This window comes from Amborella trichopoda, chromosome 9, assembly GCF_054954075.1.
Source record: "Amborella trichopoda isolate Santa Cruz 75 chromosome 9, AtrichopodaSantaCruz75HAP2 v2.0, whole genome shotgun sequence".
Lineage (NCBI taxonomy): Eukaryota > Viridiplantae > Streptophyta > Magnoliopsida > Amborellales > Amborellaceae > Amborella > Amborella trichopoda.
This window is the reverse complement of record NC_142344.1, coordinates 22,871,117-22,897,930: the sequence shown is the minus strand read 5'-3', so window position 1 is coordinate 22,897,930 and position 26,814 is coordinate 22,871,117. Positions and strand designations below refer to the sequence as shown.

Sequence of the window (26,814 nt, the reverse complement as noted above, 5' to 3'; positions counted from 1 at the left end):
TTGTAAAGACAAAGTTCCATCCCCCTTCCAGCAATTCCCCAAGTATGAGGCATGTAACCCTACCATTGGCAGGCATCAAGTGGAATCCTAGTCATTTGGGACCCAGCACTCCACCACCTACTTGCTTCAAATTAGCTTCCATCTTAGTGTCTTCATTTCTGGCTAGAGAACACGAAACTTCCGATAGAATCCCTCGGCAATCTACGGTCCAAAGACAACTAAACCACGCGATGACTCTAGGACAAGATTGAATCCTTTGACCCCAAGCTATGGGCTTTAGGACGGGATTTCAACATTACCAACTGGTCCTTAGAAAAGGTTTGAAGTGATCACTACTAGTATGTCTGACTTCTCCAACTTCATTTTCAAGAACAATCTCCTTGATATCCCAATCAATGGTGTTGAGTGCACCTAGTAGGACTACTCCTCCAACCCTACTCCTTCCAAAATTGATAGGTTGCCACTTTCCCCTAAAAGGGAGGAGAAGGTCCCAAAACCCCAATCCTTCACCCTTCCAAAACTGACCTCAGACCACAATCCATCCTTTAAGATATCCTACTAATGCCTATTGGGAACAAGCCCTTCTACTTCAAGATGTTGTGGCCAAAAAAGCCACACACCGGAATCTCTTCCCTAATGGTGATCCTCCTTCTAAGTGCTCCAAGATTTAAAATTTGAATCTTCCAAATACTTGCTTAGTCACTGGAGCAAAAAATTAGCATGAAAACTTCAGTTCGTCGAATGAGTCAATCTTGAGAGACATTGGAGACTTGGATGACCTGAAGAAGCTAGGGACCTAACCTAAGCTTAACAAGATAGGAGAACTAAGGCTAAACTGAGATTCCAGTCATGATATAAGAAGCGAATTTCTAGCATTACTGGTCTAGGGTTAAAAGCCACCAGAGTGCTTTCTTTCACATGATAGCAAGTTGTAAACACAAAGCCAACTCCGCATATTTGGTGAGGCCCTTGAAGACAACCACATTATTGTTCAATTTTTCAAGCCGCCCAAACTTATTTCAAAGCCCGTATGTCAGACCTCTCCATTCCCTTATCTACCAAGAACGCAAGGTGGCAGGAAAGGCCATTCTGAAATGTAAAAATCAGAATAGCATTTACTGAGCTAGGCCAGGAAGAGGCCGCAGCTCCCAACATAGTTTTATTTTTTCCTGATAGGGAATATTTTATTGTATTATGTATAGATTTTGTAATTTTTTACTTTATCTTACAGTATTAAGTATAGCTTTTGTGACAATCCAGGAAAATACAAGTTTAGTAATAATAAGAGTAGAGACAATGAAGTAGTTAAGATTGACGGTAAAGAAATACCAAAAAATGCCCAAAGCTCTGGCTCTCGAGGAGCGAGTTACGGTGAGGGTAAATGCAACGGAACGAGATCCCATATCAAGACGGAGAGTGTGCCCAACACAACGGGATCTAGATCCTAACTTAATGGGGACACGGTCCATATACAATAGGATCGTGTTTTCATATGCAATAGGATTGCGCTCCCATCCGGAATAGGAACTAGATTCCATTTGAAGTTGATCACGTTCCTATTTGGAAAGGATTGAACTCCATTCAAGGACAGATCGTGTTCCTAGCATGATTGGTCCGCGCTCCCACCAGAGAACTACCCTTGTACTAAGAACCCAACCCCATTACACATGGATTCGTGTTCCCACTAGGCACAACAACCCGTTCCATATAAACGGGATCTCGTTCTGGTTTATTCAAGAACTCATTGTCATATGTAGCAATGGCCCATAGCGCTAACCCTAGATGTCCATGGATTAATCAAATTTCATTAATCTTGTATGAAATAATTCCTTCAATGCTTTACACAATTATATTTTTGAAACGTTTTATGTTAGTATTGTTCAAAATCTCATACATGATATGCATATGAGCGTCACATTGATAGTTTAGGTACCAAGAAATATATTGTCCATAAAATAAATTACAAGCGTAATACATTACTGGAGTAATATATTACCTAAAAATGGAATGTTGTTGTTTGGGTAGCACCTTGATGCAACCTAGGAATGTATTGTTATTGTTTGGCTACATTTGGAAGAAATTTGGGAAGTGCATTACCAGCATTTTGGGTTGGAATGCAACATGAAAAATTTGCTTAAACTACACTTATTTTATTATAAAAGTTCAATTTATTTAAGAAATTTCTTCTAAGAAGTAATAAATTGGTAAACTATTTTTATTCAAAATTACAAAATATTTATTGTCTTTGAAATAAATGATAGAGTTCTAGGAACACAAGAATCGCGCCCCTAAAATTCGAGGATCGAGGATCTTATTTATTCGGGAAAGGATCTACAATTTCAAGATTGTGCATTGTGAGATGGTGGGAATGAGATTCTTTGCTTATACGATCGAGTACCCTATAAATGGGAGTGAGATCTTGAAATAAATAAATCGGGTTTCGGTCGAGTTCTTGGTCATGGAACGCGGAAGCTGGATTCGAGAGCAAGAGCTCCAAGCTGTGGGGGCACTCCCAATAACCATGGTCCAACCAAATAAATTCCCAATGCAAATACTACCAAAATACTGACGGAACCACTGGAAATGGCAATAATGGGTAAAAAGCAATCTCATAATAAATAAAAAGGTGAACAATCCCCTTAATATGATGAAAGAAAGTTCCCTGCAAAAAATGAGAAAGATCTAAGCCCAATTGTGCCAAAATTAGCAGTCAGACAATCCAAAAGGAGGCACACTCAAAATCTGGTCAAACTAGAACAAACAGGTAATCTGACAATTCAATCTTTAATCTAATGTATCCCAAGGCTACCCTCCAAAATCCCGGCCAATCCGAGGCTGGATGACCTAGATATGGTCTAGGAAAATCTCAACAGTCCAACAGTCCCTTTCACAATATTGATCTAAAGCCAATTTACAAAGCATCCTCAAGATACACAAATATAAATGCCCCTATAACTTTATGGGTGGAAGGTATCAGTATAAGAAGGCTACAGTCCAAATTGAGCCCAATCCGATTTGGGAAGGAGGACAAATGGCCTCTTGAACATCTTGAACCATAGGTAGGGTCCACCTAAATCGGTCCAACTTTACAAAAGGAACCCAAGAAATAAGTGGCCAAAGAGCTTCAAATTTTAAAGAAAACGAGGTGAGGACGAGAAAATCCATTGGTAAAAATTTCAGCCAGAGTTAATGTCCAGAAGTGCCTTTTCAGGCACCATCTTTAGTGCACCACAGGAAAACCACAGAGAAAAGAAGAACATACCATATATGTATGTGGTTCATCATCTTCATGGACTTACTGCCACCAATGAAATTTTTTGCAAAAATTCAGGGACCATATCTCCCAATTCCTATATCCAAACGAGCCTAAATTTTACTATGGTGCTCCTTGCTACATGGGCTTTTGATCCATGTATCGGTCAATGGGTTTCTCTACTCGGATCAAGGTCTAATCGAGCCAAAAAGTTGGGGGTTTGCAACAAGTAATGTGTATCATCTCCCATGACCCCCGCTCACTCTTAAAACAAGATCTCACAATTCGTACAGCAATTCAAGCCAAAATTTCGCAAGGAGCTACCTAACTCAAACATGAACGCACCCATGTATGGCAATTCAAGATCAAAAGTCAATTATAGGGGCAAATTAAAAGTTAACCAAAATTTATGAGACCACAGTTGCCAGAAATAGTTAAAATAAAAGAGTCATATCTCTCCAATTGAGTATCACCTTGAGCAGAATTTTTCGATAAACATTGCCCTTGGAGTCTTGTACAAGAATATACCGTTTGATCGTCAAATAGCGGCCAAATTTGAGCGCAATCACGAGGTGTAGAAATGAGTACGCAATTTTTGCCGAAAATGGAAAACCAAAACTCAAAATGAGCGAAACTTGACGAATCATGTACAATTTTCTCTCAAATTTGTTGCAAAATGATCACAGTCAATGTGTTCCAGAATTTTGCGAAACAAATTTGGGTCCAAATAATAGAAAAATGGTTCGAATTGATGGGCTTTGTTGGTGGATGAAGGAAACCCCCTCAATGGCAAGTCATTGAAAATTCCAAGGTTTAGGCATCCTTTTTGGTCATTTTCAGCCCTAGCCCGAATTTACTTTTAAAATATTCCACCCTCCTTTATTTTTTATTTTCTACCCACCCAATTTTGATATGCCACCCATATTTTCCCATGTCCATAAAAAACCCTATTAACATTCTAAAGGGTTGGACAATTAAGATTAAGAGCCAACCTAAGAGAGAGAAAGTATACATTTTCTCCAAATTGTCCCTAAGCCTCTCCCATACTACCCAATTTTCCCTCATATCTTTTCAAAATCCCTAAAATACCCTTCAAGTCCCAAAAGAACCCAAAACTTCTCAAGAACTTGTCACTCCTAGACCTAACTCCTTGGAAGTCCAAAATTAAAAAAAAATAGTAATAATAATAATTCCCACAAAAAACCTCAAACTTCCAAAAACTTCAAACATCATAACCTTTCACTTCTGGTCCCTAGCCTTATGGGCGAGGGTTAGGCAGGTCTTAAGTATACTCTAGATGCTCTGGGAAGCGAGGTTCTTCAACTGGCTTAAGGGTCACCCCTGCCAAGTTCAATACCGTCGCCCATCCTAAAGAGTAGGGGCATCCCCAGTGTTCTATAAATCAGAGCTCTAAGACGGCCAGTTATACCGGACCTTGGAGCGAACATCCCCACTTCGTACTTGCTTTATTTCAAGCAATAAAAGACTTTCATTTTAATTATGTTCGGTTACCGGTTTTTATCCGGGCTATCGAGTCATTCAACATGCAGAGTGAAGGTGAAAGATTGAGAATAAACAGAAATATAATGGTCCTCAAAAAGGGGCTCCAGCTAATGGTGAGAGGCTTTCAATAAGGTTTTACCCCACAATAGCCCTTCACCTTTGTTTCGTAACTATCTAGAACTGGCCCTATAAAACCACCACACTGCAGAGGTGGCCGTCGAGGGAGAAAAACTACCATAAGCCACTCGGTATAGTCTGAAGACGGCCACCAGTAGGATACAAAGTTATGGAGAAAGAGAGGAGAGAGTGAAGAGCTTGGAGGAATACGATGGGGTGACATAGCCTTGATTGCAGTAAGCAATCATCGGACTTCATGTAAGAGAAGAAGGGAGAGAGGAGGATAGTAGAGGAGGGGAGAAGAGAGAGTATGCTGTAAAGAGCAATCTCTGGTTAGCTAACAAAGAGTAGAAAGAAAGAAACGAGAGGAGGAAGAAGGAGAAGGGGAGCAAAAGGAAATAAAGTTCAGAGAGTGTTCTCAAAAAGAAGGCGACAGAAATCAAGAGGAGGCAAAAGAGAGAGAGAGAGAGGGTGAAGAACACGTGTATACAGGGATATGAAGCGTTGTGGTAGGGTTAGAGAAGAGGAGGTTTTGTGGGTTGGTTGGAGAGAGAGGGTGAAAGAGAGAGAAATGGGTTTGAGGGGCTATAGGTGAAGAGTTACTTGCCTTGTTAAGGGTTTCCCAACTGAGTAGACTAAGCCAACGTTGAACAGTTGAGGAGGCCAAAATTGCGGCTAGTAGAAGCCAGACTCAACGCAAAAATTCAACCATGGTAAGAAGTGACTTTGTAGCGAGAGCGCTACATAAGATACAGGGACAGGGGACCTGCAGGCAGAAAAGGCCACAACCTAGTCCAACATGAAAAAACCTTCCTGCTTGTTTTTTTTTTTCTTTTCCTCCTGAATTCAACTGAAGAAGCAAAGCTAGAGAAGAGGGGGACGAGAAAGATAAAGGAGAGTAAAGAGGTGAGAATGAGAAGAGGGCAGAGAGGAGAGAGAAGATATAAAGTAGAGAAAGACTTCAAGTTCGGTAGCTTTCTGAGAAGGACAGCAGACTTACCGAGCTCACGTCCAGATGATTGCTTACAGGCCACGAATTGCACCTACCCTGGCTAGTCGATCAACTTCTGAATTTGCCCCTCTATAGATATAGGTGAAGGACACCTAACGAAGGGAATTACATAAGAAATCGATATGCTCAAAAATAGCTGAGAGCCTCCAGGGAGGCTGGTGTGTCTGTGTGGCACCGCATACTGTATTAAAAGAGTCCAATTCCACTATGATGCCTTGTGCTGCTGGTGCAAGCTCGAATAACCATGTTAGGCCAACCAAAAGGGCCATTGCCTCTGTGAAACTAGAATCATGGTGGCCAATGTATTCTGAGAAGGTCCAGATGGTCAAATTAGAATCAGAAGTTGTTCCGCCTATGCCCAAGGGGCCAGGGTTTCCTAAGGAGGAACCATCTGCATTCAGCTTAAGGAAACCTATGGGAGGGGGGACCACCATGGTGTTGGTCTGTTTGTTTGGGCTGCAAGAAACAAAAGACAGTCCCAGTTATTAAGAAAATGAGAAATGGGCAAATTAGAAAAGATGGGTAGGGATTTGGCCCAAAAGGCAATAAGTGTAGTTATAGAGTCAAAAACTGCCTCTAAAGTTTTTTGTACCCCTCTAAAGGTTCTGGAGTTTCTTTCTAGCCAAAGACTCCAAAAGAGACTGGGCACAGCAAGTTGCCACAGTCTCTTACCATTTTTGGAAAAGGGAGGTGAGAAGTAGGTTTCGAAGAATTGGGTCAAATTAGTTGGGGTGACCCATTGAAGGCCCAATAGGTTAAGAAAGGAAGGCCAGAGGCACTGAGCCACTTCACAGTGAAGAAAGAGGTGAGGAATAGTCTCTTCTTGGAGGCACATAATGCATTGATTACGGAATGCAAAGCCCCTCTTTTTGAGTTGATCAAGGATGAAGGTTTTGCCATGTAAGAGAACCCAAATCAAGGCCTGAACTTTGTGAGGTATAGGTACTGACCAAGTTAGGTTAATGAGGGGAATGCGGATCGGGTTGGGTAACAGGGAGGTGCAGCAAGAAGTTACTGACAAGGTTCCTGAGGGGGATGGGGGCCAAATCAAAGAATCTGATCTAGACAAAGTATTGAAGCAGCTCTCTAAGGTTTGAATGAGGGAGATACAGGTGGTGGATTCTTGCTCACTTAGGTTTCGTCTAAATATTGGTGTCCAGACCAGGGTGGAGCCAGTGAATGATGCACAGTTGGTGATAAGAGCCATTGGGTCGTGAGCAATACGGAAAAGAGCGGGGAAGGTTAAGGACAGTGGAGAAGATCCTATCCAGGTATCAGTCCAAAACTTAATTCTCATGCCATTGCCCTAGCTGGAATCGAGTTCTGGTTATGAACTCAGATCTAGTGGAGGACATGCTTTTCCAGGCTCCTGAGTATCTGTGTGAAGGGGATCTAGGCAACCAGTCAGTGCCATTCATCCCATATTTTGCTTGAACAACTTCATTCCAAAGTAGGGGGTGGGGGGAAGAGAAGTTCCACCACCACTTGCCTAAATGGGCTCGGTTCATGATTCTAAAAATTTTAATTCCTAGACCACCGAAAAACTTGGGAGTACAGACAGTATCCCAAGCCACTAAATAAATTTTCTTAGTGTCATCAACCCCAGACCATCGCAAATCTCTCATGAGTTTTTCCAATTTTTGAATTACTGAGATCGGGATTTGAAACTTTGACATGTAGTAAATGGGGATACTGGCTAAAGGAATTAGGCTAAATTTTATGACAATGAAATTGAATTTATGGGAAAGCATGACGTTACAATTAAGTACATATCTTGCAATTATTTTGGCCCTCTTCAATTAAACAGTGAATAAGATTTTTTAATTTTGTATCGTGGACACAAGCCTCATGGAAATCTATAATGTAGAACCTCAAAGGATCACTAGACTGAGGTATCTAACAATGGTGTAGAATCCACAAAATTCGAGACATATATATTGGAAAGTTGGTTACTTTCTTTGATCATTTTCTCTTCGTAAGGTTGCCTATACCAAATCCTCTGTTACTTGCTGGTTCAATTCTAATTCATGTGGTTGTAGAAGGGAATGTTAATTATTTCTTTCTTTCTTTCTTTTTTGTATATTGAATATTGACACTCTAACATTGAAATATTGTGCTCCATTTCCATTACCTTATGTGTCTGAATGTAAACCTGATAAACCAAGATAAAAGAAATTTCACACGCTGATCCAGGATTTGAGAAATCCATATATTTGCCCCAACATATGGTGATTGTCATTTTCTTAACATGTAGAACAAGAAGATGAATGCTTGGGAAAACAACCCAACAAGATCCATGATCTATTGTGGATAATCTAAATAGTTTCTCATTCAATAAATAATACCACCGCTAATAAAAATTCTTTATGGACTAAACCGGTTAATTACTACCGCCAATACAAATATTTTATTGTGTTTTACATGTTAAAATTTTAATCTGTTTTTCCCAATTTTATGAGAATTCACTTATGAATGAATTAGGCTAAATTTTGTGATAATAAAATTGAATAGCATGACGTTACAATTGAGTACATGGCTGGCAATTATTTTGCCTTCTTCAATTATATAGTGAATCAGATTTTTGAGTTTGCATCTCATGGACACAAGCAGTAATACTCGTGGAAAACCATAATGTAGAACCTCAAAGGATCACTAGACTGAGGTATTGGACAATGGTGTAGAATCCACTAATTGCAAAGTTGTTACTTTCTTTAATAATTTTCTCTTGCAAGGCTACTACCTTTACCAAATCCTTTGTTACTTGCTCCTTCAATACTAATTCATCTGGTTTTAGAAGGATATGTTAATCAATTTACTTTTTTTTAAAAATATCGATTTTTTTTAAATCCTACCAGGGAAATATTGTGTTCCATTTCAATTACCTCATGTGTCTCTATGTAAACCTGATGAACGAAGATAAAAGAATTGTTACACACTGATCCAAGATTTGAGGAATCCATAATTTTTCCCCAACAAATGATGATTGTCATTTTCTTAACATGTAGAAGAAGAAAATCAATGCTTAGGAAAACTGCCCAACATGATACCTAATCTATTGCCGATGATCTGAATAGTATCTCATTCAATAATTAATACTACCACCAATAAAAAATCTTTCCAGATTAAACCAATTAATTAGCTGGTCCGCAAGTTGATAACTATCTGGCGGTACAAAACCAGTGTTCAAAACAGCGAACCACCCAACGCCTAGGCGATCCAGAAGGCCTGGGCGTATCGTCCAAGCCTAGGCGAAAAAACTGGGTGGCAGTCCTTGGGCAGCCGCCTAGCAGGTACGAAACCCAGGTGGGCACCCAAGGCCTAAGCTCCGCCTTGGGGCAGAAATTTTTTTTTTTTTTTAGTTGTATTGATTTTTTAAAAAAAATATAAAGGATTTGAAGGATGGGTTTTAAGTTCATTTCAAACCTAAACCCACAAGAACCCATTTTAAAGAGAAAGAAACCTCAAGAAAACTAAATTTTTGTGACTTTCATTGGATCGAAGTGCTTCTCCAAGTTACAGAAAACGGATCCAAACATCACCCATGTAGATTTGATTTAGTTTTAGAGTTTCATAATCCTATTAGAGGGTGTTTTTATTATTTTAGCACAAGAAAACATCTCAGAGGTGGGAGTTTGGAGTTCAACCAATCAAAGTAAGTGGAAAAATTTATTTTTTAGATTGCTTGTTTTATTTTGAGATGCCTTCCTCAAGATCTAGTCGAAGTGGAGATCCGGGTTGGAAATATGGATATCACCCGAATCCAAATGACAAAAATTGCATTAGATGCAATTTTTGTGAAAAAGATACGAAAGGGGGAATAAACCGGTTTGAGAAGCATCTTGCAGGTATTAAGGGGGATGTTGCCCCTTGTAAAACTACGCTTGAAGCTATCAAAGAGGAGATTAAGTAATATATGAGTTTTGTAAAACAAAAACAAGCATAAAATCCTTGTCATTTGAATAGATCTATTTCTGCTACTTCTAGAAGAAGTGATCCGGGTTGGAAGTATAGTTATAACCCAAAACCAAATGATAAAAATTGTATAAGGTGTCATTTTTGTGAAAAGATATCAATGGGGGTATTACCCGATTCAAGAATCATTCACTTTCAATTCCTCTCAACAGCTCAACACTCTTGTTTCATTCCTATAGGAGGAAGAGATGCTATAGTCTAGACTCTAGCCCCCTCAGATATATTCTCAGTAGCCTCTTTTTATGAGAGCCTAATTCAGCCCCCCACTCTTCCGGTGAATCCAACTTCGGTATTGTCGAAAGTTTGGTCCACCATTGCCCCACCCAAGGTTCAAACTTTCGACTGCCTCGCCAGCTCCCAAAGAGCTCTCACAGTGGACCACCTCCAAAACAGAGGGATCCCAATCCCCAATAGATGTGCTTTGTGCCTTTGTGAGAAGGAATCAAATCCCCATCTATTCATCCTTTGCGACTTTACATACGAACTTTGGAGGCTAGTGTTACAACTCTTTGGTATAAAATGGGTCACCCCCCCTACAGTCAAGGCCTTGATCTCTTACGATCTAGATTCATATTGGCCGAAGGCTGGAAGAATCTTATAAAAGGCTACCATAACTGCAACCATGCGGACAATCTGGGTGGAAAGGGATATCGGAATCTTTCAAGGATTAAAACTCCACACTTCAGCACTCCTACAAACGGTAACCTCTTTGGCCACTTTCTTGGCCTATAACCATAAGGTTTTCTTGGGCATACCGGGGAGCTTTTTCCTTGGTCAATGGAAAAATATCCTTCATCACCAACTGGCAGCATCAAGCTGAATTTTGATGGTTGCTCCTTTGGGAATCCTGGCCCGGCAGGGGCTGGGGGGCTCTTCAGAGACCATCATTGTAACGTCCTCTTAACCTATTCTGAGCATCTCGGTCTCAAGGAGTCCCACGACGCTGAAGCCTTAGCCCTCTTACTGGGCCCAAAAGTTTTAACCATTCTTGGGGCTCAAAGCTGATAGTGGAAGGAGACTCACTAAATGTTCCCTCCTGGGCAAGTAGGGCGGCTTCTCCACTGTGGCACTTAACCTCAATTTTTGACGAAATTGATCACATTTGCAGGGCTATGGGCATCTCATGGAAGCATGTATGGAGGACATCCAACGAGTTCACAAATCTCTTAGCGAAAGAGGGAGCTAGAATCCAAGCAGAAGATCAAGCCGGGTCCGACTCCTTTTTGCTCAAGACCACAAGCACATAGCATAAACACCTTGTATTTGGGCACCTTCCAGCTCTGCTTTATTTTTTGAAAGCTTCATGTAAGTCCTTGTAATCGGGCGATTCCTATAAGCTGCTTTTTTGTACATGACAGGCTAACGCATTTTTTACCGAGTCAGTAGGCGACATTGGACTCTCATATCCATATAAACATCTCTCCTCAGAAATACAATGTTACCTTTTCTCAAAAAGAAACACCTTGCTGATATTAAAGGGAATGATGCTTCTTGTAAAAAGGTTCCTGAAGCTATTCGAGATGAGATTAGACAACTTCTGAATTTAAAAGAACCAGAAAATGATGAAAATGAACCTTGTTCACGGAAATATCTTCTTCAGGTTCTTTTAGAAGTGGTGATCCGAGTTGGAAGTATGGTTATAACCCGAATCCGAATAACAAAAATCGTATTAAATTTAATTATTGTGAAAAGGATACTAATGGGGGTATTTACTGGTTTAAAAAACACCTTGCTAGTATTAAGGAGGATATTGCCCTCTGTAAAAATGTTCTTGAGGCTACCAAGGAAGAAATTATACAATATTTGAATTCAGTGAAGCACAAAAAGATACAAAAGGGTAGAGCAACCAAGACTCCTAGGGCCTCATCTGCACATACTAATAAGAGGGAGGTAGAAGAAGAGGAGGAAGAGGCAAACTCAGAAGAAACAGAGAAGGACGAGCGTTATATTGAAGAGGGAGATGACTCTGATGATGATGGCCTCGATTCTGATGCATATAATGAAGCAGACCCTATTCCTTCTGAAGATGATGATGATGATGACTGAAGACACTTGGTGTTGAGTGTTGACTGTTCTGTTGAGTGCTGACTGTTGTGTCCTAGACTGTATATTTTCTTAATTTCTGTATATTTTTTTTTTCTTATTTTTAGTTTTTACTTTCTAGTTTCTAGTTCTACTAACTAAGTTTTGTGTATACATTCTACAGTGCATCAAACTATCAATGTATGCTTGTATGGTTTTATTGTTTTAGCATTGCATGAAAAATATGGATTATGGTCATATGGATTATCAAAATGCTCTTCTCGACTTCTATCACTTTTTTTTAACTAGGATTATGGCCTTATTTTTTATTTAAACTGGACCGCCTAGGTTCTAGGCGGCCGCCTAAGCGCTGAGCGGCCTGGACACCCATGGCCGCCTGGGGGCCGCCTAGCGCTTTTTGAAACTATGTACCAAACACAGGTTTCCCAGCTCCCTCTAAATTCTAGAAAAGTTACCAAACACAATATTTTACACTACAAGGAGAAAGACCATCTAGCTTCTCGGGAGAATGAACTTCCCGGTTCGAAATACAACCAGCTTTCAGTTGTCAAACAGGCCCCCCAAACAAATCCAAACTTCATAACCTTTTACTTTTGCTCCCTAGCCTCAGAGTGGGTGATGGTTATGCAGATCTTCAGTACAATCTGGTTGCTCAGGGAAGCGAGGTTCTCCGGCCAGCTTGAGGGTTGCCCTCGCCAAGTTCAGTACGCCCATCCTAAAGACCAAGGGCATCCACAGTATTCTATAAACTGGAGGTCTATGAGGGCCAGTTATACTGGACCCAGGAGCGAACGTCCCCACTTTGTACATGCTTTATTTTAAGCAACAAAAGATTGTTGTTTTAATTTTGTGCCTCTGACCGCTGGTTTTATCCGAGCCATCGAGTCATTCAACACGCACACACGAGCACATTTTGAAACAACATAAGGAAATTCTCAAAACTTGATATTTTGGGCCTCCAAACTTGCCCCCTACAAATGGAGACTATAACCCATTTTTTACCACATTTTCCATATCTACCAGCCTCATGAGTCTTGTTTCATCACATTTGGAGGGAGGCCAACTTTGTTGTTGATGCCCTCACAAAAGAGGACATTGCTTGTGGGAATCCTACCCAGCCTCCATAGCAGCCAACTTAGCTTAGGATACACCCCCATTTTTTTCGTTTATGGCCACTGTACCCTCTTTCTTCTTCCCATTTTTTGGTTTATGGCCATTGTACCCTCTTTCTTCTTGACTTGTCACGAGTCCTAATGGAGGTTCTCCACAATTTTGTATGCATCCTATACCTAAGCACCCAATCTGTGGGATGCCTTTTCATACACCTTCAGTGGTGTTTTACAACAACAATATAACACGTCATTAATACAAGTTAACTATTCTCCCAGACAAATCTATTGAAAATTTCTACACATGCATGTCAACATGGATTCCACGTGTCTGTTTCCATGACGCATTTCTAGTGAGTAGGCAATTCTACTAAATGCACACGACCCGCATGCAGCCAAACCATTCCTAAGGACCCTATTCATGATGATCACGAAGCTCTATAGACCCACCATGTCTCATTTGTTTCACTTGGTTGTCCTCGACGAGCCCTTACTAGAGGATCATCTACCGCAATATCACATGAGTGACCAATGACATTTCAACATGTCATAAGATCAGCGAACAATGAGGCAAACTCTATGTCGACCAAGCAGAGAGGGTGGTACCACCTCATAGACCAACTGAGAGGCATTCCAAACTCAATTTTAATGGAAATTCTCAAGGAAACCCAGGATTGGCAGGTGTTGGAGGCATTCTCAAAGATTTGTATTGGAGGACATGCCACTGAAGGGCACTTGGGAGTCACTGATGCAACCATGGCAGAGGTGTGAACATGACCGGCCATGAACCAAATTGTTACCAGCGGCCCTTGGTTCTAGGAAATCAAGGATGGTAGCCTTGGTGTTATTGGATGGGTCCGTAAGGAATCACTGGGACTATGAGGATTGCCCCAATCATGAGGAAATATGAGGGTTAAGTGTGAAGAACATCATTTCTTTCTCCCATACTCTTTGAAGGAGAAAAAGGTTATAGACAGGCTCACAAGGGAGGGGACTCATCTAAAGGCTTTAGTTATTTCTTTTTATGTTCCAATTTTATGGTGACACCTCATCTTCTTATCTTGCTGTTTCTTTTGCACTCTGTTAACTATTAATAATATTGTCACCACATCTCTGAAGAGGGAAGCATTCAAAGGCCCAATTAAGTTTTATCATTAATAAATCTCCTTGAATCTGTTAGTTTAGTAACCCAATTAGATGGATACATGCTCAGCTTCGACAATAATGCTAGTTTGCATTTACATTAAGTGAAGAAGAAAAAGAGACCATCAAAGCATCAATTCAAAAAAAAAAAAAAACCATCAATTGAAAGCATGCATCACCCAAAGCATAGGTCATCCAAGATAAACTGCATATCACTATCAAGGCATTCCCCATAAATACACAAATTGCCACATCCAATTTCAAAACATATAAAACAGCAGGCCATTAATCACATCACCGCATTCCCCATAAACACACAAACCGCCACGTCCAATTTCAAAACATATAAAACAGCAGGCCATTAATCACATCACCGCATTCCCCATAAACACACAAACCGCCACATCCAATTTCAAAACATATAAAATAGCAGGCCATTAATTACATCACCACAAACCCAAGCTTTGGAAATCTTCTTCATCTTGTTTACATTTACAATCAAACCAAACCCCTTTTTCCAACACCAAATATTTGGAGAATCGTGATTTTATTTAGAACACCAGAAAATATACAACTAATAACTGCCAAATTCATGGGGTATTCATTGGCATGAAACACATGAAACTTGGAAAACCTTCTTATTGGTTGTAGCCATGTAACATTATTATACTATGCATCTAACTAGAAATCTAGATAAGAGATGGGAATACATTCAAATATCCCAAATCCAAGGAAAAACCATGAAACAAGAGAGTCCTAATTTTATTTAGAACGCCAGGAAATATACAACTAATAACTGCCAAATTCATGGGGTATTCATTGGCATGAAACACATAAATCTTGGAAAACCTTCTTATTGGTTGCAGCCATGGAACATTATTACAATAAGCATCTAACTGGAAATCTAGATATCAGATGGGAATGCATTCACATATCCCAAATCTGAGGAAAAATCATGAAACAAGTTTTTCTCAAGTAATGCATCACAAAAGGCCAACACATCATTTAGAACCCAAAGAAACATTGAGGCGTATCAGATGAATAAACAGGTAACATTTCTAGTCCTATACTTACTTCATTTCCTAGCACCTTTTGTTGGCGAAGCACTTGTTTCCAAGAATATCTTCTTCCAGGTGCAATAAAATCATTGAAGGACTCACCAAGTGGAACTTTAGAAGGGATAATGGCGACAATACGCTTTCCAGAGTTGGGGCAATCCAACCAACCTAACAATTAAATAAAATCATTTGACTTGCGGACAAGTACAGTCAAATATTTGTATGAAATTGATTTGATTACACACAACAGAAGCAATTCAAAGCTAAAATTTAAATTTTGCAAAATTCAACATGTACAAACTGTCATGTTTTCTATTTAAACAACTATGCTACAGCAATCCCCTTCAAACCAATATCCTTGGTGGACCCATCTTTATTCAGTTAGGAAAGGTTATCGGTTCTGAGAAATTATAGATTTTTCAGCTTTTAAAATTTAAAATAGGAGGATTTTGGTCATTTTATATTTAAATTCCCAGTTCACAAAAGGAAGTATGTGAGATATTAGTAAGTCTTCATACCCCATGCCTCTTAACAATTCATATAGGCTTATTTGGGCTCATGATAGAGGCGACATTTTCTCCCTAAGATATTTTCACACATTCCTACAGGATCCTGATGTTATGGCTCAGCCGGCATGACCAACAGCTCTCGCTTGAGGGTAGTTGGCCACATTGGACAAAGCCCTAATGTGTGAGCACCCTCATTATCAAGGCTTCAAGCTCCCTGATACATGTGCTGGGATGCTGAGAAAACACGAGATCACCTGCATTTATATGGAATTTCTTCCGAACTTTTTTTCCGGATGTATTGGATTAAGACTTCCTCAATCAGGACTAATTCAGTTTTGGGATCCATGGAGAGAGTGCAATGCTAGGACTTTTTCAGGTTGTAGGACACATCATACATAGCACAGTATACGAGAGGATAACTGATGAGGTCATTTTTTGGAAGAGAGACTAATTAGTTTTTTGGGAGTGAAACCCCAGGATTTTCTAATCAATTCAGGAGCAATGGCTAACTGATCAGCTCATAAGAGATGTCTCAATGCCAATTGACTCCCCCACTCATAGCTACTTCAAAGTTTATGGCAGTTCATTGGGTAATCCTAGCCCAGCAAAGTGGAGGGGCAGAATACGATGACCAGAAGAATGGGGACATGTTTTCAAAGAAGCCATTTTCTTTAATACACAAGGGCTGTTTTAGCCTTTGGCCAACAGAAAAACCATCTCTCTCTCTCCCTCACATTTAATGCAGTAGTTTTGACACCTTTACACACACACTCTGTCACAATTAACACAGGAGACGGACACCTTTACAGTCACCGTCCACTCATTATTTTTACTTAAGAATACCACATCTCCTTCAATTTACATTAAACGAGTACTCACCCTCCCTCACTCCCTCCCCTCAAATTTAATGGAGATTGGCACTCGTACACTCACCGTGTCAGTGCACCCACATGTTTAATGGGGAACCCTTTTACACGGGTCAATGCACCCACATTTTTAAAGTCAAAGTATAATACCATCCTTGAATAGATTAATTAGATCCCTTTTACACAACTGTTTAGACATCCACATGTTACAAAGTCAACTAGGTTCAAATTAGAAAAGGAAAGACATTAGGGCTGTTTTTACATAGATTAATGGGGACCCTCTGTTCAACATGTCGAGGCACCCAACTTATGCACCCGCCTGGCGGCCTAGACACAGGCAGGGGCCTTGGGCACATGGCCAATGGATGCCTCCTTGGCCCCTTAATTTTGGTGGCCCTCTGGGCCGCTTAGGTTAAATGAATTGTTTACATGGTTTTCTTTGTAATTTCAGTTCTTCATTTGAAGGAAATACTTGATTGTATTAATCGTTTAGTATCCAAGAAATGGGAAATCCACATGTTGGGTGCTCTATATCATAATGATGATAAAAACAATGGGGTATTTAGAAGCCGCATAAACAAAAAATTGGGGACTGATCATCATGCAAAGAAGAAACAGTTGTATAGTCTAATGGTTACCAAAAAATAAGAAGAAAGAGGAGGAAGGGGAACAGATGGGCAGAGAGAAAAAAAGTAGGAGGAGAGAGAAAGAGGTTCATAACAATGTCTTATGCTTCCCGGTCTTGCTCGCCACGTGTGGGTCCTAGCTTCCCCCTCCTTAGCAAGGGAGTCAGCAATCTGGCTGGCCTTCCTCCACAGGTGAGAGAAGCTGAACGGTACGTCAGCTTGATTATGAAATTGCAGTATGATTTTGATATTCAAGAGGTCAATGGTTTTACAAATGGAAACCGACATAGTAAAAAGGATTTATATCAGATTTGGGAGGCATCCAGTTTGAAACAATGTCTCCAGCAGTACTACTATACATACAATATTTTCATCTCTTATTTATTAAATGAGTGGCATGATCCTTCCCTTCAAGGTTTGGCCATAAACTAAAAGAAAGGGAGAGCCTACTTTTTAATGACCCTCTTAAGTGGATCCCTTCCCTCTTTCCAAGGTCAACTTCAACATGACAGTAAACACGACTTTACAAACAAGGATGACTGAAGATTTAGTGAAAGAGGCGATCGACAACCTAGATCTCTACAGTCAGTTCGAGGGAACCCCTGGTTCTGTCCTCTCTCCCTACTACCACATTATTTTTCAGACAAATATCACAAAGTAAAATTAGAACAGATCAATGATTCAGTGACCGTTGAGACGCAATGAGTTGTTTATCCAGAGAAAGGTGAAATTTTATTAACTACAGTAGGAGTACAACCTAGTGCAACAAAAGAAATAGATGATAATAGCTGCAATGGATTTTTTAGCTAATAGATTTCACATTGGATTAAAAATCATAGTCTTAAGTCTATGAAGTCTCAACTGGTGCTTTCATATTTTCTTATTTCTTCTTTAAACCATCTCTCATTCTGTAATGCTGATTTTTATGACTGATATTCTAGTAGTGTTGAATTAACTGACAAGCCCCAACCTCAAAATCAATATTTTTTTAGTATGACACATAAACGAAGAATCTATATTCAACATAGCTTACAATAAGGTTGCAAATTTCATTATGGCATACAAAAATTTCTAGAGAAATGGCCAACTCTGACAAATTTTAGACAAAAGTGTAAATTTCAGCTATAACACTAGGAAACCTTGGCCTGGCTAAGGTAGGTAGGCCCATTTATCTTGAGGGTAACAGAGCTATCATCTCTGCTCCTTTAGGGGTATATGACTCAACTAAAGCAGAGGCCAACAAGCTGCTCGCTGGCATTAGATTGGACAGGTCTTTGCGCTTTGCTTACTGGAGGATGGGGATAGCCTAAATGAGATTAGAAGGGCACATTGAGAGATAGATAACAGCAGTCGAATTATTCCAAAGATTAGGTCTCAGTCTCTCAAATCCACAAAGAGGGAAATGAGGACGCAGACCAGTTGCTGGGGAGGTTTTTTTTTTTTTTTTGGCAGGGTTGCAGGTTGGGGTGGCTGAGAGTGGTGCACAAAAATCTCTATTGCTTGATTTTATATGTATTCTTTATGTTGCGTATATGAGTGGGATGTGAGATGCTATCTCACCATCTCCTTTCTGGTTAGCACTTACCATATTTGATTGCCTGATTCAGTGAAGCAACCATTAAACTATCTCTAAAAAAATCAGAAAAATGCAAACAAATGAATTTGATAAACTTGGGATTGTTCCCAACACCTGAATCATGAAATCCTCCACATCAAACACATCCAAATTGAAGAGATGCTTCTTTATTCATTTACATGGTACAGTTGGGAAGAGTACAAGTCGCATGACCGAAACAGTATGTCTACCCTCTGTAACGAAGCAAGCATGTTTTGCCACGTCTCTGACAATGACTCAAGCATCAACAGAGAAACTTCTTCTCTCATATATTTTAACAGACAGCTACCATACAACATCCTTCCTCGCCCCCATTCTTTCCCAGATACAGGACACAGCAACAAATTTATCAGATAAAATGATAAAACATAAAATAAATATTAAAGAAAGGAATGGTGCTTTTTAGCAGGACCAGGATCAGAAAAACCACCAATGAATCAAATGAGGGGGTCTATCGCAACAACTTTAATATTATAAACAAACGAAGAGATCCGTAGATGATCCAAACCATCAGGATAACCAAAATGCCAAGAGGCCTAAACACAATCCTTTCAGGATATTTATAACCAGTTACGTGAATACAGTAGACAACTTTTTTGAGTGTGATGTTTGATCCGCCAGATGTTTAGAGTCATCAACCCTATGGTATTGTCATGGGAACCCAGGTCATGAAAATCCCAATTATAATACTTGCCAAAACAATGAAGAGGAAATTCATAATGTATACTATCAGTTTACCCAAAAAAAATCCAAATTATAACTCCTTGCTCTAGACAAGTTATTCTCTGAATATTCTATCCAACAACAGTTCTTGCAGTAGTAGGGGTTCCACCCTGCAGTCCAGCCATTTGAAATTATTTGCCTCCAAATATAAGATCAACACCTGGGCTTACCAATAGACAAGATAAAAAGTAGTCTTATGATAGCATCAGAATATGAGCATCACAAAATTGCATCACTTAGGGAATGTTAGTCGACAAACATCGTCACAACCATTTACAGGGGGTCAGTGAATGTTATAAAATCACTGAGTAGCCCTGACCTCAATAAGATATACCAAATGGGCCTGACGAAGTAATCTTCATATCGCAGAAGACAGAAGTACGTTCTCAAATTTGACTCCCTAATGATACACCTAATTCATCTTAAAAGTAGAGCGCTAAAAGTTCATGTTATCTGTATAAGGGGATACCCAAAAGAAATACTCACCAGTAGGTAGTTGCTGGGCTCTATCATGTGATCTAGGATTTCTTTGTTGAGGAACAGGATTGTACTTTGGTATTTGTGCTGGCCGCTTTGGCTCCTCACTTTGATTTTCTCTTTTCCTACGTTGACGCCTCTCTTCTCGTTCCTAAAGTATACATAATCCAAATTGATAGTTAGAATTGAGATATCATAATAATACCACATCAAATAACTTTTAAGATTTCCTATAGCAGAACAGATACTAAAATTAAAAAGTAAAAAACTCGGTAGGTCCACATGGTATGTTTTTGGGAAAATTGCAAGGTTTGAAACCTTGACTTCCCTCACAGAAAACAGATGGATTGGTCCCAAGCATTTGCAGCCAAGAAAATCAGATGAAATGTATCAAAGTGATCCACTACAATAAATCAAGTTAAATACTAGCCCACCAATTGACATAACAGAACAATGTGATACAATATAAATCTGATTGTTTTTCTAAAAAGCCATTGCATGTAGCTAGTTCATTATTCAGCACTATCCTTAAGCCAATCTCTAGACCCTGTTGGGGTCATTTTTATTACAATTAAAATTATTTTCACCAAAAAAAACAAAAAATGGGGCAGATTCAAGACACATCTAACAGTTCAGGGGGCTCTGAACAACGTTATCATTGCCCTGCACTGGTTATCTAGTGTTGTACTGTAAATTGACTATTAGTCTCTATGTTTGACAAATTTATCGTGTTTTTGCCCAAGGGTATCTTAGTTTTCTGTAAATAGTCTGTGTTTTTACTTTATTGAGTAATTACCTATGGGTATCTTAGTTTTCTGTAAATTGTACATTTAATAGGAGTCATGTAAAAGAAGTGCTTTTTAATAAGGAAAATATCCCAAAAAAGACTGTAGGATGTTTCATATCACCTCTATGTTCCAGAATTTTATCCCCTTTACCTCCATCCAATGTTTGAAAACCTGGATCGGCGACCCGGCTGGCCCTATAGAAAAAAAATTTCGGATAAGTGGATCAGCAATCCAAATCAGTGGATAGGCTGGATCCGATCTTATAGTCAAAATGAACTTTACAGTCAAAATGAACTGTACAGTCAAAATGAACTTTACAATCAAAATGAAGTTTAAAATGCAACTCATTACAATTAAATGGATCTCTCCAATTCAAATTTTTTATTTTTGTATTTTATAATCTCCAATGCCACTTGCACTTGTAAAGATAGGGGTTGTTGCCTACTCATTCCATATTTTCCCCATTTTCTGAAAATTAATTCATTAAATTATTTATTTATTTCCATTAGCACTTTTATTGATGTTTTATTTTTCCAGAGATGTCATATTTAATTTATCTGTCTAGAGGTGTCGCATTTATTTCCCTTCGTATTTAGTTTTTCTCTCATTATCCGCTTGAAAATGGAGGCCCCACATGCTCTCCATTAATTTAGCATACAAATTTTCTTGCATAGAGTTGGGGCACAATCATCATCATCATCTAAGCCTTATCCCAACTATTTGGGGTCGGCTACACGAATCTTGTTCCGTCATTCTACTCTTTTTAAGGTCAATACCCTCAATCAGACCATAAGTCACCATATTTTTTCTAATTACTTCCACTCATGTCCTTTTGGGCATTCCCATGTCCTTTTAGAGCCTTCCCCTCGAACCAAATCACTTCTTCTAACTAGCATTGTTCTAGGTCGATGTTGCATACAATTAGACCACCTAAGTGTACCTTTCCTCATCTTATCGCCTATTAGAGTTATCCTTAAGTTCCTTCATATGTATTCATTTCAAATTCTATCTTTTTTTATCTTGCCACTCATCCATCTCAACATCATCATCTGATCCACGCTCATGCTATGGATATGTTGTTTAGAGTTGGGGAAAAATCATGTACAAAAAAAAAATCGGAGAGATCTCTCTCTCTCACATCCCCACATTCTCCCTCATTTCAATCTCTCTTTCATCCCCACATATTCTTTTCCTTGAGAGGATCTCTCTCTCATCCTCAATTCTCTCCCTAAATGATCTCCTTCATCCATCCTCATTTTCTCTCTAGATGACCTCTCTATCTCTCTCAACAGCACACACCCATACGCTCTGCGTGATCTCCTCATATCCACATATTCACACACCCTTTCTCAGTCGCACCAAACCAAATTCTATGTATAGATTTTTTCTCTAAACTTCACATACCCATATCATTTCTCTAAAAGGTCTTGAGATTTCTCTCTTACACCAAACTAAATAATCTTCTCCCTCCCTATCAAGTCTCAGCTTTACCTGCCAATTTCCCATTTGTATAAAAGCTCACTCTCATACCCACGGATTCATGATCTATCTGTTGCCTAATTGAGAAAGAGGGGGTGAGATAGATGGAGAGAGAGAAAAAATATAAAAAGGTATGCCAAATTAAAGTCTTGTCATGGTAGGACTTCATTTTGTGGGTTTTATTATAAATTGTTTTGAAATCAACATAAAATTCTTTTAATTTGATGTTCCTTGCTTTCTTTTTGTATCTAGATGCCTACCTATGCAAGGTCTTCCTTTAAATGTTAAAATCTACTTGAGCTTTTTATTTGTAATATTATTATTTTCAGTTATTTTAAATCAAGCCCATAAAAGTAGAGAGATCTTTATTTGTAGTATGATTGTTTTTCGCAATTCTAAATGGAGCCCACAAAATAGGGAGGGAGGGAGGGAGGGGGGGAGAAGGGGGGGGGAGGGGGAGAGGGGGGGGGGTGGGAGAGAGAGAGAGAGAGAGTGAGAGAGAGAGAGAGAGATATTTTAAGTGGTGTATATGCTCATAGCCTACAAAAGTTTAAGTTTTAAACTTTAAAAAATTTATCCCACATTGGGGAGGTTGGAGGAAAGTTGGGCACTGATGAACTACAAAATACCACATGGGCACCTAGTGGGTGTCGGACCATCATCATGGAAATATGATGCCTCCAGTAAATAATAAAAATTTGAAAAATACAAAAATTAAACCAAAAATAAATATAAAATTTACATGAAAAATTAGGGCCTTAGTAAATAAAAAATTAAAATTTATAACAAATAAAAAATTTTATGGAAATCGGCTGGTTCCTACAGGGAACGGCTGGTTCCATATATATAAAGGGAACTGGACCAATTCCCCCAAAAACTGATTTGGATTGGGTGATTTCGTTCCAAGTAGGCCCTTTCTGACGAGTTAAGTAATGGTTGCAACCTTGATGTGAACTAGCTGAACCTTTTAACACATTACAACTTATTATTTATGTTATGACAATTCAGTTGGTTCCCATTTCTATCATCTGCAAAAAATTGAAGACCGAAGCTCCGTGGAAAGCCTCTTTATCAGAGACTTGACCCGATGGCTTGCGCCTTACCATGTCGTTACTGCTGAGTTCAAAACGCCATTTTATTTATGAGTTAGCCCATCATGAGTATACTTTATGTACTCATGTATATACTGCAACAGGGGAAGACAATAGTCTCCAGATGAAGGCGGCACTCAGAAATAACAAACCTAGCTAACAATCCAACTTAAGTTATGATCTAGGTATTTGCTCAAATCTTAAAGTGAGGACAAATGTGACATTTCCTCTTCATAGTCAGGAAAAATATGATATAATTCTTGGAACATGCCAGCTAAGGAACAATCAAAATCTGAATAGGGGATCTCATATTCAAGTATGCACAGAAAAGGAACAAGAGATATTCTAAGATTCAGCTCCCTATGAGTAAGTTTGACGTAAATAAAAGAAGAAACCAAACAAGAAATAGTAGGTATCTATCATCTGGTTGCCTTTGATGGAAACTCCTTCACAAAAAAAAAATCAATAAAAGAAGCTTAAGGATCAATAGACATACTCTGCGCAGAATCTCAACAGCTGTCTCTACATGTCCATCTACAGTATCTTCCTCAGCTTGCTCTTCAAAAATATGCTCCTCTTCATCGTCTTCTGGAACAGGAGAGGCATTTAAGTCCATGGAGGCAGTCAACCATCCAGCGTGCTGGTAGTCACTTTGCTGATTTTACATTTTCCAACAGCAGCCCTGCTATTGTAATGACAAGTAGCACTTGAATCAATAACATTAAATATATCAACCTGACCCAAAAAAAATTGCAATGTATCAATATGCATATATTCTCAAATAGTCCCTCTGCATCTAAATTCGACTCATTCTTGTGGATTCCGATAAATTTACGTAGAAATGACATTTAAATCAAGTTCAAAGGAAGAATAATAAAGAAAAAGAATAAGAAAAAATGAAATTTTCCAAGGTCAAGCAGGTATTGTTTTACTCTTCTTCTTTTTTATGGTATCAGTCATAGGAATTGAACTTGAGATGTAGTATTGCTTGACGACAACTGCTAACCACTCAAGCCCGAGCCCAATTCCTAAGGTCAGAAGCTCCAGCTAGTAACGTCTCAATGGCAAGTATTTTGAGAAGCAGCACAGTTTAAACAAAAAAGTCAGCAAGTATTTTCAGAAGCACCACAGTTTAAACAAAAAAGTCACAAGGTAATGTAATGAAGTCACCATGGAGCGCACTTGGTTTCAAAGATACAGTACAGGGCCATCTGCAAGCATTAATGATTTTGAAGTGCGACATTTTTCAGAAAATTGCAATGCTTGAAGGAGAAAAGAACACAGGCGAAGAATCGAAACAAGATCAAAACAGTCAACTGAGTATTCACATTCCTGAGTGATTAAAAAGTTCAATTTAGCCAACAGAGATAGCAAGGAATGACGGATGACAATATTAGACCAACCAAATTATAGCAAACTCAAAAAGCTGCCAACATGTACATAATCTGCACATGAATGTAATAAATGTATTGTAAACTAATCTCCACCAGGTCACAAACACAGTTAAAACTCAAAGTAAAAACTAATTTCACACCAAATATCAATCTTGTTTAAAAAAAAGTATCTGTATTGACAAAAAATATTTAGGAACGGGGATCAGTGAAGCCAAAATAATAACACAAGAATTATACGCCTCTAATTCCACAAACATTCAACAATAACATCCCCAACAACCAGGAGAGAATCTCTCACCCACAAAATCGAACAGAATACAACAAACCTTCTTTAGGTGAAGAACCAGAGCAGACACGAAAAACCCTAGGTCTTAAGAGAGAATCACTGTAAGAGTGAAACTGATTTGCCCTAATTTTTATCTCACGGCCCGCCTCCCCTCTCTATGAGCGCACCTCTCTCTCTCTCTCTATCTCCCACTCTTTCTCTCTAGATTAATAATACTCGCCTTTCAAACCTGACTGACAAAATTAAAGAAAAAAAAGGGACCATAGCTCTTCCCCACTATTGCTTTCCTAATTACTGGAAAAAACGTGCATTCCCCCCTGCATTATTTACCCTCGCGGCTCGTTTCTTTTGTATTTATTTCCTCGCATTACCGTCCACCCGCGGGACCATTTTGTGCGTGTACTCTCTCGAGTTTAAGACTTTCTGGATCTGACCATCCTGTAATTGGACGGCCCATGTCCAATGAGAGGACATTCTTTTTATGCGTGTGAAGTTTATTTTAAGTGGGTAGCTTTGTTGTTGAGGTTGTATCCCAATCTAGAGTTTTATTTCTTGTACGTGCGACCACGGTCCTCACCAAGGTGCTCTGTTTTTCAATTTCAATCTTTTCCTTTTTTTTTTTATCTTAGAGCTATTATTTTGGAGTTAGATGCTATAAAAATGTTCAATTATGATAAAAAGAATTCTTTTTTTTTTTACTCTTAGTCCTCAAATGTGAAATCCATCAACTTGGTATTTGATAAACTTTTACTGTAGTGTCTTTGGAATCACCCTTGCTCCCGACTTCTTGGGAATCACCCCTGCGCCGGAAACCCTTTATGATAAACTTTTGTGCTGAAAATTTCACAATAGGAAAGCTAGAAACTGTCTTTAATATTGTTCATTATGTATTTCATTGATATAATGTGCGCAATACAATTTTTAAAAAATATTTTATAATTAAATAACATTCATTCCATTCATCCAGCATAGTACCAAAAATATAAATAGATTCAAAAAATAACAATACTTACATAAATATTGAAGAATATTGTCATCAAGTCCATCCGCATCTAATGCTCTCTCTCTCTACACAGACGTTACATGAAATCTCAAGCATCGGTGACATTTGGGCATGAGGCAATTTAAACATATACAATGTATGAAAACTCAAGCATCGGTGACATTTGGGCATGAGGCAATTTAAACATATACAATGTATGAAAGTCATCTGCCCATTTTTCTTTGAATAATTCTTCAAGTCGGAAATGAGAGAGCAAATATATATCATTTATTTGAGAAATAGATATTTAAAAGTTTGAAAGCTAACCATTTAATATTGCCACCACACCAGTACATTAAAAAAAGGATAAGTTTGTATTTTTTGAAATAATAACATAAAAGCAATCACTTGAACAAAAAGATAATGAGAGAGATAGAGAGAGGCATAGATAGGTACATCACAATCTTGAGGCACACGCATGTATGCATACACTAATAATTTCGGCATTGTCGATATTGTCCCCACATTTTCTACTATAATTTGTGCCCTCAATTGTACCCCAACATTATGGGCAGCCCTACTCTAAGAATTAATATCCTTAAGTTCACTTCTTCAGCTTCGTCTTCATATGATTCAGTTCTAACATCTGATTGAGTTCTATCGCGCAACTCGAGATTTCTCATCACCTCGCTAAGAACTTGACGTTGAAAAGCTTTCTGGGTTGGCCTCATTCGGATATAAATTTACAAAATACAAGTGGCATTTACC

At 38.9% G+C, this 26,814-nt stretch overlaps 1 protein-coding gene across 8 annotated transcripts in view; it reads right to left on the bottom strand.

Annotated features, from left to right (window-relative positions):
• The window catches only part of LOC18436476 (uncharacterized), a 108,034-nt gene extending 82,726 nt beyond the window's left edge, over window positions 1-25,308 (bottom strand). For 2 of the 8 annotated variants that reach the window (XM_088845825.1, XM_088845829.1), the window contains exons 1-4: window positions 25,105-25,308; window positions 23,881-24,069; window positions 20,036-20,177; window positions 15,227-15,378 (exon numbers count right to left, since the gene is read on the bottom strand). In XM_088845825.1, coding sequence (XP_088701951.1) covers window positions 15,227-15,378; window positions 20,036-20,177; window positions 23,881-24,000 — 414 coding nt within the window. In that variant the 5' untranslated portion in view covers window positions 24,001-24,069; window positions 25,105-25,308. The remainder of the gene's footprint in view (window positions 1-15,226; window positions 15,379-20,035; window positions 20,178-23,880; window positions 24,070-25,104) is intronic. The other 6 variants (XM_088845826.1, XM_088845830.1, XM_088845828.1 and 3 more) reach the window with 3 other exon arrangements.
• Window positions 25,309-26,814: the final 1,506 nt, after the last annotated feature.